A 17,201-nucleotide genomic window follows, 5' to 3' on the forward strand; every position below is an offset into this window, starting at 1 on the left:
AAGAATAAGAAAAAAAAATCTAATAGTAGAAAGCTAAATAAAAACCTCTAGCAACACTCTGAGAAACCCACATGAAAGACTAAGTTACAGTGGATACCCTTTTGTACTGAACCTGGGACAGGAGTGTGAAATTTTACATACCACAGTGAAACATTCCACATTGCAATCACTCTCCTTTTTTTTTTTTTTTTAAAGCTGCTGCCAGAGAAACCAAGATATTTAAGTACATGTAACAAGGCTGTTTATACCTTAAAGTGTTTTATACAATAGGGAATTGCGATTGTAGCCGTAGAGTCAATGATAAACTTCATAATAGCCTTTTAGTGGAAATAATCCTTTTTTGCACGCAAGTTCCACTGCCAGCATTTGAGTTAAGATGTAAAATAAAGGAGGTAGACAATGTTTATAATGCACTAGAAATGCTGCTTTTATATAAGGAGGTCATTTTTACTTTTTAAAAGTTGCAGTCTCAGGTTAAATATCATTGGGGAAATCTTGGCCCCATTGAAGTCAATGCAAGTAATTTCCTTAACTATGTTGCTAACAATATCTTAGATTATTAAAAACTAGTGGGCTTTTAAAAATCTAATGTACTCATCACCATTCATTCTATTTGATTCCTTTTTGTATTATGACAGGTTTCAGAGTAACAGCCGTGTTAGTCTGTATTTGCAAAAAGAAAAGGAGGACTTGTGGCACCTTAGAGACTAAACAATTTATTTGAGCATAAGCTTTCGTGAGCTACAGCTATAGCATCCGATGAAGTGAGCTGTAGCTCATGAAAGCTTATGCTCAAATAAATTGGTTAGTCTCTAAGGTGCCACAAGTACTCCTCTTCTTTTTGTATTATGTTCAGCTTGGACAGAAGAAAGATTGACTTCTGTTTGTAGTCAATTTAGCTGTATGGTTCTCATGCACTTGAACAATGATGAATGCTATTCTCTTTCTTTCAATCTCCAGAAAGGAAAAAAAAATATTAATATGAGGTGTTGCAAAAAAAATTATTTCCCTTTAAAATAACCAAAATGTTGGGTTTTAAACTATCTGATATTGACCTTTTAATGCACAAGAAATGTTGATATCAAAAGGGAAGGTGGGTATTATATATTAAGCAAGGACAGTTGGATTTCCTTAATAAATGTTTGTCTTTTATTTGAACACAAAGTTTCCAGGAGATTAGAGAATCAAACAACAGTATAACCAGCTTCCAGCCAGCTCAGAGACTACTCTTTCCTCAAGCCACACTTCTGCATAGCTCTGGCTCCAGACTAATTAAATTAAGAGAGATGCATCATAAAATATTAGTTGCAACAATATTCTGACTCTTTCTAGGCATTTCTAGATAATCCGGCCACATCAGCTCAAGCAGACTCCCGTTGATCCTCCATGCATTAACTGTGAGCTAATTAACTCTCAATTACTGAATTAACACATTCTGAATCCAATGGCACTTATTGGAGGAGTATGGGTTTCTATCCTGGGGTCTAAATTACAATTTGGGGGAATTACAATCTATATGTCTAAATAATTCCTTCTGTTTGAATTAGATATATTTTTCGTCACTTCCTTCCCTAACTGTTTTGCAGTAAAGCAGCTGTCATGTTCCACCCTAGAGGATGGTGAATTTCAATGGGGCATGAAGTTCTCTTTACATATCTTTTACCCACCTCACAGAGCTGTTCTGAGTCTTAATAGATTAAAATTTGGAATGTCCTACGGAAATGATCTAATGACAGTCAACAAACAACCATTCAAATCCAATCAGATTGAGGAATTCTCTCTTTCTGGTTCATTTAAAAAAATTAATTTGTTAGTGAACTTCTTGTTTTGGGGAAAGTGACACACTTGCAAAACTAAAAACCCTGTAACTGTTTTTCCTCCTGATCTGCACACAACTACATATGTTGCTAGACACAGAATATGAGTATATAAACAGAAAGAGGGTAAATACTGTTTCAGAGTAACAGCCGTGTTAGTCTGTATTCGTAAAAAGAAAAAAGAAAAGGAGTACTTGTGGCACCTTAGAGACTAACCAGTTTATTTGAGCATGAGCTTTCGTGCTTCTGGTTAGTCACTACAGTAGCACCAAACATTTCAGGGCTATAATGTTACTGATTTTTCCCTCCTCCCTTCAAGTCTGTGTCACCCTCTCCAACTTAAATTCAAGTAGAGTAGTGGAGAGTAAGATTGTTACTTTAGAGAATAAATGGATTTTATTTTAGTCTAATGCAAAGACAAGGATAGGAAGGAACAGACAGCATGCAAATGAAAGTATAATGTAACAACCCCACTTCCAACCACATGTAGCTTATAACATGCTTAGGCTCGGCAGAATTCATTTTTTTAAATGATTTAGATGGATAATATCAATGTTTATTTTTAAACCTTTTTTCCCCAATTTTTATCTAGTTACATTTTCACAGTTACATAAAATCTTTTTTAAGCTTTTAAAAATCTTTTAAAGCTTTTTTAAAAAAAACATTAATTTAAATTTTCACAGATTTTTAAATCTTTTAAAAGATTTTTAAAACTTTTTTAAAAAAACATTTATTGATTTAAATTTTCACAGCTGTAGGAAATTATGTTAGGGTCAGGCAATTGGGGTGGAGGGGTCAGACAATAATTATTTAAAGACAGCAGCTGCTGAGATTCAAAAAGTTGAAGCTTTATAACCATTAATACACAAATTGTCTCCACCACATGTCAAAGTACACAAAGGAAATATCTTAAATCAAAATCCAAGTTCTGCAGCTGCTTTTTTGTATTATTTTGATTTGTTTTTTACTTTTCCTATCTGTAAAATTTTATCATCAATGGAAATATCTTTTCATCAGTTTGTGCGTGTATGGTGAAATTGACATTTACCATCATTTACCAATAAAACAATGAATCTTTCCAAGCCTAAGTATGCTTTATGTCTGTGAAGTAACAAATATTCAAAATTTTTGTACTGTGTTAATCTCAGATCCCTTTATTACAATTAGGATAAACCCCAAATTTGTCTTGTCCAATTTTAGCATTTCAAACCTGCCGGAGACTGGCACTTCGAAAATGTTTATGTAAAGCCCCAAATTAATACTCTCCTGAGTAAAACGCACCATCTAGAGGTGGATATAGGACTTGCAAGTACCTCTTTAAATGGAGGAAAAGTTACATTGGCAGAAGCAATAAATAACTCATGGAGAAAACTAAATGAAATCACTAATGGGGAAAAATAACATTAGCCACAACTTTAGGCTTCGGTTCTTTGGAATAACCATTTTATATGGAAAAAGAAAAGGAGGACTTGTGGCACCTTAGAGACTAACAAATTTATTTGAGCATAAGCTTTCGTGAGCTACAGCTCAATTCATCGGATGCAACCGACTAACACGGCTGCTACTCTGAAACCTGTCATTTTATATGGCTTTGTTAAAGAGTGCTTTTCTGCATCAAGACATAATCAGACCCACATATTTTATAGTCCTCTTTAAGAGAAAGCTGTGCAATTGTGTATGCTGTAGTAGTACATCCAAAGGCCACAATCATCTACAAAACTATCTGTTTAATCTCATGGTTTTAGTGCATATAAGGAAAACACAAATACCCTCTGCAGGAAAACAATCTTGCCTGGAGAGTAAAGATCAATTTATGATGTATGCAGACGATTGAGTTAAGTTACCTGCTGTTCTATTCCAAACTCTGCTGCAGATTCATTGTATACCTCTGAGCCAGTCACTTAGGCTAAATATTTCAAAAGTGGCCTCTAATTTTGGGTGTCTCAGATTTCAGGTGCCTGGCTTGGGACACCTGTGACCTGATGTTCAGAAATATTGAGCCCCCAAAACTTCAGCTGAAGTCAACGGGAGAGTGGTGGTTCAGCATATTTGGAAATGGTTGTCTACACCTGGGCACCTAAAATCCAGACACTCAGAATTAAGAGGCCACTTTGAAAATGTGGCCTTTAATCTCCTTGTTTCTTTAAAATGGGAATGTCTGATGAGGCTAATTTCAGTGATGTTTGTGAAGTGCACTGAGAACACTGATTAAATTCCCTCATTGGAATAAGGGGATAAAACCCATTTCTGAAAAGAGTTTTGAAATCCTGATGAGGAAGGCACTAAAGAAGCAGAGTCTACACCCACCCCATTACACATGAAAACCATTTTCTCCAGTGGTCTAAGCCACTTGTGTTACCTGGCACATTTCCTACAGCAAATAGAATTGCACTTCTTAATTAAGCATAAAATACAGTCTGTTGCCCACTTGTTCAGTAGGGCATTTACAAAAAATCTAAGGAAATCTCACCGCTGAACTAAAAATTGTTTTGCCGATTGTGATCAGCATTCCACTTAAACGGAGAAGTGTGACATGCATCTGTGCTCTCCCCCCAAAAAGGGAAGCAGCTACACAAGCCAGGGAATTTACTTATTAGAACAAAGGATTGCAGTGACTGCTGGCTAGTGTAGGGTGGCAAGGTGCAGGGATATCCCTCCACACAACTCCCAGGCTGAAAGCTAGGGGACGCAGGGAGAGGGGTCATTAAAACTTAAAACACGAACTTCTTTCCTTTCCGCACCCAACCTGCTTCCTCCCCAGGCAGCATGCTCCCTCCTAGCCCGCAGAGTGCCCCCTCCACCATGCCCCCCTTCCCCCTCCATGCCCCCTGCTGCCCTGCCCCCCTCTGCCATGCCCCCACACCCCCCTCCAGGCCCCCTGCTGGCCCAGCCCCCTCTGCCTGCCCCCCACACCCCCTCCATGCCCCCTGCTGTCCTTCCCCCTCCGCCATGCCCCCCCATTCACCCTGCTGGCCCTGCCCCCTCTGCCATGCCCCCCACACTACCCTCCATGCCCCCTGCTGCCCTGCCCCCTCCACCCTGGCCCCCAAACCCCCCTCCATGCCCCCTGCTGCCCTGCCCCCTCTGCCATGCTCCCACACCCCCCTCCATGCCCCCTGCTGCCCTGCCCCCTCCGCCCTGGCCCCCACACCCCCCTCCATGCCCCCTGCCCCCCTGCCCCCTCCGCCCTGGCCCCCACACCCCTCTCCATGCCCCCTGCCCCCCTGCGCCATGCCCCCCCACACCCCCCTCCATGCCCCCTCTGCCATGCCCCCCCCACTCCCCTCCATGCCCCCTGCCGCCCTTCCCCCTCCGCCCTGGCCCCCAAACTCCCCTCCATGCCCCCTGCTAGCCTTCCCCCTCTGCCATGCCCCCTGCTGCCCTGCCCCCTCAGCCATGCCCCCCACGCCCCCTCCATGCCCCCTCTGCCATGCCCCCCCCACACTCCCCTCCATGCCCCCTGCCGCCCTTCCCCCTCCGCCCTGGCCCCCACACCTCCCTCCATGCCCCCTGCTGCCCTGCCCCCTCAGCCATGCCCCCCACACCCCCCTCCATGCCCCCTGCCCCCCTCCGCCACGCCCCCCCACACTCCCCTCCACGCCCCCTCAGCCATGCCCCCTCCGCCCTGGCCCCCCCCCGTTCCCTCCCCCGCGCTCCTCTCCGCAGGCCCAGCCGGCGTCACGGGGGGAGGCGATAGAGCTCCCCCCACGGGCCTCTCAGACGCGCCCCGCCCCCGCACTCCGCGCGCAGCGGGCTCCGGGCCGCGCCCATCAGGGGCGGCCGCTGAGCCTCCCCCGGGCGCCGGAGTCCCCGCGCCGCTGCCCCCAGTGGCCACAGTCCGGCTTCCTCTCACTACAAAGGGGCCGGGCGGGGCCAACCGGAGAGAGGGTTTCCGTAGTGTAGTGGTTATCACGTTCGCCTCACACGCGAAAGGTCCCCGGTTCGACCCCGGGCGGAAACATCCTGCGAGGATTTTGCTGCTTTCCTCCCGTTAGTTTTATAAAGGGACAGGAGGAGGAAGTGAAAGGAGGAGAGGGTGTGTGCTATGGGAGAGCTATCGCCTCTGCGCTTCACAGCCCTCCAGCCACTCTGTCTTTTCTCCTGCCTTCGTTTTCTTGCCCTTGCTTGCTAAAGAAACCGACACCAGAGGGCGATTGGTAATTGCAGGATGAAAGACACAGGGTGAAAGACACAGGAGGAAAACCTGGCTCAAAACTCCCCCTGATTGCAATGGGCTCAGGATTTCACCCCTAGGGTATATTCCTGCTTGAGAGGCTGGGGGTAGCGATTTTTTTGAAGATAGAAGGTAAAAATCTCCAATTTAAAAAAAAAAAGGGGGGGGTGGTTTAAAAACCAGAAAGAAATGCACCCCTCATCTGGCTTGGTGATTGACAAACTGTCTGTATTGCGTTTCCCCAAGATGAAGGAAAAGGGGAAGCTGATCATTTCATACAATCGCCTGGTGCTCAGCAGCACTGACTGGACAGTAAGGGCTTGATTAAGCATCTGATATTTATTCAAATAATTGTCATTGAGATGTGCTTTGTTTTAGCTGGTATGCAAATGCGATAGGGCCGCCACAGCCCCAGGGTGAAGAGCTAAAAATGCAGGCGCCAGTCCTGCAACCTGCTCCAGGCAAGTGGACCCTTGTGCCCACATGAGACCCCATGGTCTGGGTTGGGTTGTGACTGTGTAGATCTCGTTTTAGGATTGGCACCTTTGAGAAGGAATTGCAGAAGGACAACCCCCCCCCCCCCAATAAAATTGAATATCTACATTATTACAGTAAGCTGTGCTTTTTCTGTCTAGTTATGTTAAAACTGCCAGGATCCAAACATTTCCCCAGTATTACAGGTGTATCCATTTCATTTAAATGCAACAGATGCAGTAATAAGAATGATTGATGCTGAAACAGAACTAAGGTTTAGCAGGGATTTGTGATATTACAGTTTGTGGGACCCACTGCAGGGAAACTACAACTGAGACTCAAAAAGCACATGGCCTTCCCTATTACAGAAGGGGCTGACAGGGACATACAGGAGTTGGTTCTTACTGAAGTGGCAGACTGTGGATGGGGTTGTGAGGTCTCCCCCCCCCCCCATATTGCTGCTGGACCGGCTGTCATTGATTTCATTTAATTTTACAACTGACTTCAGTGGAGGCAGGATTGGGCCCCAGAAGCAGACTGAGCCATGGATTTCTAAGTGTGTCGCACCGCTTTGGAAAGGGTGAGACTCCAAGCAGCTGCTTGTCTCACTTGTGCTTAAGATCAGCCTCTTTACCTTCTTTGTTGGCAGACTCTGCATGTGCCTCTGCAGCCATGTTAAATGTCAGGAACTAGCACAAAGGTCTGGCTGCACCAAAGACTCTCGAGCAGAGGGTTTATTCTTATTCCATAAAAAAGTTGCTAAAGACTTTATCCCCAAAAGGAAGGGGAATAACTGGGACATCATCAAGATATGGGTAGCCTTCATTTGCAATTTATGGTTGTGTCCATCACTGCTAGAGGGAGATGAGACTTTTTCTGTGATTAAATTATTTCACTACAGCCACTAGCGAGTGCAATTCTGATTGTGTCTGGTGGTTTATGCTATTGTATTGTTGTTGATTTGCAATTCAGATACTTAAGTATCGGGACTGGCTCTGGGGATACAGACCTTTTTGAGGTCACTAGCTTTGAAACCAGCCCAGGGCTGACACTACTGCATTTCAGTTATTGCCTTTGAAATGAACCTTTGATCATTTAAAAGTGTTCTGCCCCCATTTTACTGCCTGGTAGTTATAGACTGATTTATTTGCAAAATTCCTAGAAGGGAAGAAGTCACCAGAAAAGTCTTGCAGCTACAGACCAAGGAGCATGTCATAATCTCTTTAGCAAATGACCATACAAAGTATAGAAAAATCTAAAGAGGAGAGGTGGAAAAATATATTCACTAGGTATGGAAAGTTACTTAACATTCAGAGCCAGGGAACAAATAGTTCTGTGGTGTGGGGTCAAGAGAGACAAGGAGCTAGGTACCTAATTTCCTGCAGTATAACAATATTAATAAAATAATAATAAAGTATTAATATAGATAGAGCAAATCATTTCAAATACTGTCAATAAGAAAAGATACCAAGAAACTACTGGCATTGCATCTCACATCATCATTAAAGTACAATCCAGAAAGCTCATCTCTCCAGGTCCCCTCTTCCTGGCCAGGATTGCTCCCTGCAGTACATTTGCTATGGTTTGTATTAAATGTCTCAGGTAATTGGCATAATAGAAATAAGAGATGGGAAAATCCTGTTAGATCACTGAAATCCATCCCCTTGTTAATGAAGGATGGTTTTCCTGATAGCAGATATTAGCAGATATTAAACTGGTGTAGCAGATATTAAACTGGTACTAGATTTTTAGACAAAAGGCCATGAAGAAGCAGCTACTATTAAGTAGCTAGGTTTACTTGGTCTTGTCACAGCGCAGAGGCCTGGACTTGATGGCTTCTTGAGGTCCTTGCCAGCCCTGCATTTCTATGATTAGTACATTTCAACTTCATTTTTACTCCTGACAAAGCAAATCTGCAAAGCCTGAGTTTGTTGACCTATTTTGGTCAGGGCCAAATCCTGACACCCTTACTCTCTGATTTTATTTAGTGTTTACTCAGGCAAAAATGTATTTAGCGAGAACTAAGGACTGAGTGAGGACTAAGTAAGTGGGCAAGATTTGGCCCTGCTTGTTGGTGGGAGATGTGGAGGAGATGTGTTGCTGACTCAGCTCTTCAGGCTGCCGGGGTGGGCAACAGAGAAGTATCTCTGCCATCCTGGAAGAGGGTATAGGGCTGTGTGCAGTGGCAAATTAGCCACTGGGCCAATGGGGCCATGCCTAGGGCCCTTGGCCTATTGGGATGCCCCTGTGCACTGACCCTGCTCCCCAGCTGGAGCGTTGGGTGGGCAGAGCAGGGCAAGCCCCTGCACTCTGACTCACTCCCCGGCAGGAGAGCGGGGCAAGGTCCTGCACCCCGACCCCATTTCCCCAGCAGGAGTGTGGTGGTGGGGAGAGCGAGGGGACTGCAGGTAGAAGGGGTGGGGAGGGGCCCCCACTTGCTCTGGTCCAGGGGCCCCACAAAACTCTAATCTGATCCTGGCTGTGTGCTTCCTGTCCCCATGCTTCTGAGGCATTGTCTGAAATGCAGTCAGTTCTTGCTAGCTTGTCTTTTTCTGGTGGCTGTGTATGGTCTGTCACAGTTCAGGGCAACTGCACCTGTATTCCCGCTCTGTGCAAGGGCACCTACTCTAGGCTCACAGCTCCTCAGCCATCACGTCTCCCTACCTCCTGACCAGGGTTTTTCCAGGCTGCAGTTTCCTGCCCACACTGTGATATTCCCGGCAAGCCAGACTTCCCAGACAGGTCAGTGTCTGTGCTATGCTTTCTCTCCAGAGGTTCTGAACAGCATAATTACCTGCAGTTATAAATTATTACACAGCTCTCCATAACCAAGCACATTTATTCTTAAGGTGAAAGCATTACAAAGAAAACATATTAAAAATAATAAAAGAACTTACATACAATTCCAACCTCAGGCTCTGGTAGCTATCAGACCCTCCAAAACCCACAACTGGGTTTCCCCAGTATCAATATTGTCTCAGATTCAGAACCAGAACTTCAGTCTTTCCTTTATACATCTTGGGCCTTTGATCTTGGTCTCATGTAACAGGTGATCAGCTGACAATGGCAGAGCATAGTTTCAAAAGGTTCGATTTTTTATTTGCATACACCACCCTAGATATTCCTCAGGAAAACCATTTAACAATTTTTGGTCCAAAATTCCATTTGTGTCTGGCATATTGTTTAATATAGTCCTTTGAACCCCCAGATCTCACATCTGTCACCTCTCCCCATTCCAGAAGATACATACAATTCCGGTCAATTTGGAGCCTGATCCAATGTATGTTCATGTCAATGAAAGGACTCCTACTGATTTCAGCAAACACTGGACCAAGTCCATACATCTGTGCAAAGTGCTGCAGCAGGTAGAGGAGAACCAGGCCCAGCAGAAACAATGGTTCCAGGTTAATTAAGGATACAGGGAAAGTCATTTGGGTTCCCTTAGCTGTGTATTTCCACACTTTCAAAACTTACAAAAATCATTTTGAGAGCCAGTTATTATTATTAATTTTTATTATTTAAATAAATTAAACCTAGTCCGGATGCAGGGACAGTAGCTGATCACAAACTAACCAAATATCCAAAGGAAGGACAGAATTAGAGGCCTATGGAGAAGCAGAAGAAAGTTTTTCACAACAGCTAGGGATGGGGAGGGCTTGGTGTCCTACCAGGAGCCTTGCACTTGGATTCCAATGTATTCATTTCTCAGCTGCCCCACTGTATTTTGGGACCCTTCCCAAAGGGATCAGGGTTTTGCCCGATCAGCTCTTAACCCCACTTTACCCAGCTTTAAAAACAAACCAAAACTGGGAATGGTGGGGAACAACACCTCTCTCCAAGCCGGACTGGGCCAGGCCGGGCGGCTCCGGCAGGGGGCGTTGTTTTGCTGCCGCTCAGAGGAGCCGGCGATTGGCTCCCCAGCCCCGGAGCCCACGCCAGCCCCAGCCCCAGCCCAGTGTGGGAGTCGCCGCTGTCCAGCCGTGAGTCCGACGCCGACCTAGGGCGGGGGCACAGCCGGGGCTATGAGCTGCCGCCCGCAGCCCGCAGCCCAGTGACACCGCTGCAGGGGCGAGCGCAGCCCCCGACGCCGGGCACGATGCTGCGCTACCGGGGGGAGGAGTGGGACGAGAAGACCCAGCTGTGGGAGCTCAACTCCCGGCTGCGGCTCTACGTGTCCCGGGTGCGGGAGCTGGAGCAGGAGAACCGGCTGCTGGCCCAGGAGGTGGCCGAGCTGCAGCAGCAGGAGCTGGCCGGGCTGCGGGGCCCCCAGCAGGAGGTGGCCGAGCTGCGGGGGCGCGTGGCCGAGCTGAGCCGGGCCAAGCGGGAAGCGGAGCTGGAGCGGGACGGGCTGCGGCAGGAGCTGGGGCAGCTGGAGCTCCTGGGCGCCGAGGTGCTGCAGCTGCGGCGCCGCCTGGCGCCCGAGCTGGCCGGGCAACGGCAGCTGCTGGAGCGGCTGTGGGGCGAGTGCGCCGCCCTGGAGGAGCTGCTGCAGGGGCTGCGGGCCGAGCACGGCCGGCTGCTGGAGCGGCGGCGGCGGGAGGCGGGCGAGGTGCGGGCGCTGCGGCTGGACCTGGCCGCGCTGCCGCCGCCGCTGGCGGCCGGGCTCAGCCTGGAGCAGCTGGAGGAGACCTACGAGCTGGTGCTGGGCCAGGCCTGCCGGGCGAGCCTGCTCCGCTACCAGGGCCAGCTCCGCGCGCTGCAGGAGCGGGAGGCGCGGCTGGGCCGGGAGAGCCTGGAGCAGCTGCGGGCCGAGGGCGCGCGGTGCCGCCTGCAGCTGGAGGAGCTGCAGCGCCAGGGCCAGCAGCTGGGCGGCCTGGGCCGGCGGCAGGAGGACGAGCTGCTGGCGCTGCAGGAGCTGCGCGGCGCCGAGGCGGACGAGTACCAGGTGGGTGAGGGCTGCCCAGGCGCGGCGGGGGGGGGGAGCGGGACGGGGCGCCCCGCTGGGCTCTGGCCCGGCCCCGCGCACCGGGGGGGGGGACACAGCCGAGCAGGGCTCCGGGGCGGGCGCGCTGCAAACCCCGACTCCGGCTGAAACGAGCCCTGCCGGAGGTCGGGGCCGCCCCCGCCGCTGCGTGTCCCAGCGCGGAGCTCCGCCTGGGCGTGGCGGGTGCTGCGCTGGGTCCTCCGCTGCCGCGGGAGGCAGATTAGTTGGATTTCTCCCCTCGCCTCCGCGTCTGACTCCCCCGAAGGATTGTTCTCTTCTCTTCTCTGGGATCTGCGCGTGTCTCGGCTTCTCTTCCCACTTCCTGCCTCTTCCCCACACCCTCTGGGGGCCCTCTCCCCTGTCCCAGAGTCTCTTCCCCACCGCCTCTGGGGACCACTCTCCCACAACTATCCCACCTTTCCTAGAGCATCCTTCCCTGCCTCCCCTTGCCCCCTCTCCTCCCCACTATCCCCCCCTTTCCGAGAGTCTCCCCCCCCTCCACCCTGAGCTTCTCCCTTCCTTGGGTCCCAAATTTTGTGCCTTTTGCCTATGGCCGGATTTACACTTTACGCTGCCCTAGGCACAGCATCTTCAGCCCCCCCCCAGCTGACCTTCACCTTGCACCCAGTTTTAGAGAGGCAAGGCACCCCTAGAATGCTGGTGCCCCTAGGCACATGTCTAATTGGAAATCTGACCCTGCTTTCCTCTGGATTCCCTCTGGGGGTGTCTCCTCTCCCCTGCATCTGTCCTAATCCTTCGTCCTCTTTTTGCACCTCTTCCTAGGATCCTTCTTTCCCCTAGTCTTTCCTCTTGACTCTGTCAGCTCCCTCTGTCTGCCCCCCTTTCCTTTCCTGCCCACAGGAACTCTGCTCTCAGCCACCCCTGCTGTCTCCACACTGTGCAATGGCTTGCTGGCCCACACTATAAGCCTGCTCCACCAGCTGCCTCCCTTCCCTGCCCATACATCCTTCCCTACCTCTGATCCCTCACCTGTGCTCCTGCTCCTGACACCCTTCCTGCCCTCTGCCTTAGCTTGCACTACCCCGGCTCCCTCTCTCCTACCCCATTTCCCATGCACCACCTCTGCTTGCACCCAACTCCTTGGCTCCCTCCTATTGGGCACCTGGTCACACTCTGCCTTTCCCTAGCACCACCTCTTCTGGGACTGTGGCTGTCCTCCGGTTGGGGGAGGAGGCAGCCAGCAAGGAGAGAAGCCTGCTGCATTAAAGGGCAGGCCTCGGAGGGGCCACTTCTGGCAGGATGACACAAACTCGGATTCCCTTTCAAAACCTTGGGCAGTGTTAGGACTTCTGGCTGGGGAAGCTGTGAGAGTGAACAGGGAGGTGATGACTCTTAACACATGCTCTTCGTGAGTGGTGTACCGCTCCCACTTTGCCCTGAACAGGCACACTGAGCTGCGGAGTCGGTGTTGGGTGAGATCAAACCCAGCCAGCCAACCTGAGTCCCCTTGCCAGCTCGCCATAAGCACACTGAGGAACGAAGCAAGCCCTGGGAATGGGTCAACTGAGCCGCAGGGTCATGGGATGCAGTGTTCGGGGGACAGGCCTACAGAGCTCTCTTTCCAGCACATGGCAGGCAGTGCTTAAAATGGTCAAAACATGAATGTGTGTGTGTGTGGGGTGGGTGGGTGACTCACTTCTACCTGCTTCCCCTCCCCCCCCCCCAACTCCCACCATCAATTCTGTCCCCTCCAGCCTCCCCTCTGCTCTTCCTGCAGCTCCTGCTGTTCTTCACCCCCCTTGGCCTGGTTGGAGCCGGGGGGGGGGGGTGGGTGGGAGGGCAGCTGCAGGAGGATCGTTTTCCCCACTTCAAGGCCTGGAGTACCAGGGAGGGATGGGGGTGGGAGCTGCACTTCTGCACCCACTCCTCCTAACAGGATCCTCACAGGAGGGGAGAGAGTGCAGCCTACTGCCTGGAGTGGAAAGCCGGTGGGCCGGCCTATATTCCACTCTGGCCCCGAGGCCCGCCGGGGATATCAGTTGGTGGCTCCTTCACGGGGCCGTGAGCACGGGCGTGTACTTGGCGCGGTTCACCCCAATCCCGGACACCTACCCCTTTTGCGGCGTGAGGGAAACCGTGGCGCATGTATACCTGGAGTGCGCCAGGCTGCAGCCCCTATTCCGGCTCCTCACAAATGCTTTGTTAAGCTTTTGGTTGCTCTTTTGCCCTCACCTCCTTATCTATGCACTCCCTATCCGTGGCCCCACTAAGTCACGGGACCTCCTGGTCAACCTCCTCCTGGCCCTGGCTAAAGTGGCCGTCTATAAAACCAGGGTGAGGAGGTTGGCCGATGGAGTCTCCTGTGACTGTGGGGCCTATTTCTGATCCTCTGTCCGTTCACGTATCCGGGCAGAGTTCCTCTGGGCAGTGTCCACTGACTCCCTTGACGCCTTCGAGGAGCAGTGGGCACTGTCCAGGTTCTCTGCTCGGTGTCCCTGTCCGGTTCTCTTCGTTCGACCCTTTGACCGCACTCCTGTCCCTGTTGTTCATTAGTTGTCCCCCATAATTATTTGGTTTTCCAGGTCCCGTGGACCCCCCTCTTAGGCTGGGGGAGGATCCTTTAGCATCCTTTAGCACTTCCTGGATCCCAATAAGGCCTGGAGTGGAAAGCAGCCAGACAGAGGTACTTTTCCCTAGGCAGAGCTGAAATGTGTACCCCTCAGTAACCGAAGGCTCGAGTTGTAGAAGTTTTATTTGGTGGGTCTGCGACAGAGCGCACTTTAAAGCACTGATGCCAAGTATCTGGTGATGGGAGTTGGCCCTTGGGACAGGTGAATTGAGTCCTGCCATTTTCCTGCCCACCACAGTCAGTGATGTCCTGCACTCCCCTCTTGATAGAACAGTTCTCTACTCATGGTCTTGAGCCAGGAGGATTCAGACCCCAGTATGGTTAACTGAGCCCTCCATTTTTCTATAGCAGAGAGACTGGTTACCATGGTATTGACTGGGGTCGGGTTTTTTTGGGGGGGGGTAGGGTGAGGATGGAATGAGGCCTTAAATAGAGGTGTCTGCTCTGTGTGGACATTAAAATGCCATTGTGTTTTACAATATCAAATTGCCACTGTACTTTTGGCCAAGATTGTACTTTTGGCCACTGTTCTGCAGTATGCCAGTTATAAAGCACCCCATGTGCATGGATAGATCAGCATATGCTGGGAAATCAAAATATCAAAGGTTAGGGTTGGAGAAGACATATTAGATCATCCAGTCCATCAATCCACTATGCAGATCAGAAAACAGTTTTGCTCTCCATTTCCTCAGGGCAGCATTTCTTTTGTTCTTCATCAGACCTTTTATTAACACTCTGCTAGATCTCTTTGTCTGTCTGCAGCTCTCCTGTTAATGATCACATTGTGTGTAAGGGCATGTCTAGCATGGGAGATTATGGAGATATTGCACATTGTGAGGGGACTAGAGAGCGGTTGCTCTGTGTCTGGATTTTAAATTGCTAGCTTGTTTGCAAGTTGCTATGAACGGAGACTGATCAATTCAAAACAAAACACAGCAAACAGCAGAGCTTTTACACTTAACTTGAAATATTCTGGTCTTTGAGAGTTTAAGTCATTCTCCTTTTAAACATGCATTTAAATATTTTTCAAAGCAGTACATGGAGATTTTTATCTGTGAGTCTCTGATTTTAATAATAGTCCTGCAACTAAAACCAGGTGAAAGTGTAGAGAATAACAATGCTTTTATCAGGAGTTTCCTGTGGCTCAATGTTTTGTTTTTATTTTGATAGGAGTAAAAATTATATAACCTTATATTTCTTCCACCTGAATGTCATAAATTCCTTCATTCCTAAAAATACATTATCTTTAGAGCCATGTTATAAACTGGTGACATTAGAAATTGATGATGGAAAAACTGATTGATCCTTAACAATAATGGGTCAAATTAAAACAGCACCATATTCCAAGAGTCATCCTCCCCCCCTCCCCACTTTTTATCATTTACAGCTCAGAACCAAAAGTTTTTCTCCTGCAGTTTCAAGAATGGCTACTTTTTTTCTGTAACTCAACCAGAAAAGATATTTTTGTACCAGTGTCATCTCCATATTAGGGTTGCAAATTTTGGTTGGACGTATTCCTGGAGGTGTCATCAAATGACATAATCTTTAATTAAAGATTAATCTTTAATTCATGGACACTCCAGGACAATCCTGGAGGGCTGACAACCCTACTCCTTATATGTTTACATTTTGCTGAGGATTAGTGGGGAAAGGTGACTGCAGGTATTCTGGAGAGTGAGTCAACTTTAAAAATCTTACAGGATTGGCAGCACAGAAGAGAAACAGGTTAAAAATGCCAGTTAATAGAAAAATCAAAATTACCATGTGGCTGCTAGCTGTGCTGTTGTACTTAGGATGAAATGTTATTTTGTAAATTAAAATCGGCCCAGTTTGAGGTGTGTTAAACAATATCTTACTGTTACCTTAAAATGAGTTATGATAAGCAACCCAAACTGCTTTAGCCCCCAAAATGAAAACGCATAAGCTGACATAGTTGCATATACACCTATATTATATCGAAGCATCTGTAAAAGTGGCCTCATGAGGGTCCATGTGTATTGCCTCTCAGTGATACTGTGGCAGGGTGGACTTACCGCTGGCATGCCACCTTATGGCTGGGCATGGTGTAGTAGGCTTTGCTTCCCTGCCGAAGCGGCTCTGGCCCTGCAGTGGTCTGCCTTTTCTCATAGCTCAGCCCTCCATCCAGGCCATTTACTGCCCCCAACCCTGCACCGCTAGGTGCCAGGGGGGGTCCAACAAATAGAAGTCCAGTGTCCTTACATCAGATCTTCAGTCCCCAGCTTTGGGCCCCGTGGTCCTTAAACTCTGTCATCTCAGGACTTTAAGGAGTCCTTACCCCTTATATCAGGGGCTTCATGCCACCTTCCCCTGGCCCTTCCTCTCCCCTGGGTTCCAGCTCAGGGACACGGTAGTGAGCAGGCAAGCACTGTCTATTCAGACCTGCTCCCTGCTAACTCTCTGGGCTTTTTCTTCCCTCAGCAGGCATTTGCCACAGCCTGTTCCTGGGCCCAATGTATACCTGTATTCTTATCAGCCTTCACAACCTGTCTTCCCAGGCTGCACCATGTCTCAACGTTCATCCTTCTTTCAGGGCAGGGGCTTGCAGGGCTCCCCCCGGTGTCCCCTAACAAATCCCAGATGAAAACATAAACAAACCATTTTTGCCCTCCTCACAATTGAACTTTAATCCTTCTTAGCTTTCCCCTCTGCTCTGCTTCTCAGTTCAACATCTCCTTGGGCTTTCTCCCCAGAGGTCCAGATCCTGCCATTTATCACGGACCACCACTAGTGTCCACCCCACTGGCATCTCCTGGCCAGTTGCTGGAGTTCTCTGCTCAGGAGGAGGAACCCAGGGCCAACTCTTTCCTTGGGCTTTTTCCCTCTACTCCCCTCGAGTCCTTCCTTGGCTCAGCAGGTGTCTTCCTGCTTTCTATCCACCACTGTACTGCTGAGAAGGGGATTGTAGAATTCTTTCACACTCTCCCCATTGGCTTATCTGGGCTTCTTCCCATCTATGCTTTATCTTTAATGGGGCTGCCCCACCCTGTAGTTGCCACCAGGTGCTCTAATTGAGCTCTCCAGCTTCAGTCAACCCTTTCAGTGCCAGTGTGGGGATCTACGCTCCGCCATCTGTATCATGTTAAACTGCCCAGTTAACAATTAAAGAAGATTTTTCTAGTGACCAACTATGCAAACTCAACCTGGTTTTTTCAAGGCAGGACGTGGGGAAAAGGTGATCTCTCATTCATATCTGTCATGAAA

The 17,201-nt window shown here is 49.0% G+C and overlaps 1 protein-coding gene and 1 non-coding gene across 2 annotated transcripts in view; both read left to right on the top strand.

Moving 5' to 3' along the window:
* The first annotated feature begins 5,705 nt into the window (after window positions 1-5,705).
* TRNAV-CAC (transfer RNA valine (anticodon CAC)) lies at window positions 5,706-5,778 on the top strand. Its single transcript has one exon. It is a non-coding gene; the product is annotated as a tRNA-Val (tRNA).
* Window positions 5,779-10,451: 4,673 nt separating this feature from the next.
* The window catches only part of SYNM (synemin), a 30,883-nt gene continuing 24,133 nt past the window's right edge, over window positions 10,452-17,201 (top strand). The window contains exon 1 of the mRNA XM_074966525.1: window positions 10,452-11,350. Within this exon, the coding sequence (XP_074822626.1) occupies window positions 10,562-11,350 (789 nt within the window). The 5' untranslated portion in view covers window positions 10,452-10,561. The remainder of the gene's footprint in view (window positions 11,351-17,201) is intronic.

This window comes from Natator depressus, chromosome 10 (genome assembly GCF_965152275.1).
Source record: "Natator depressus isolate rNatDep1 chromosome 10, rNatDep2.hap1, whole genome shotgun sequence".
Classification (NCBI taxonomy): domain Eukaryota; kingdom Metazoa; phylum Chordata; order Testudines; family Cheloniidae; genus Natator; species Natator depressus.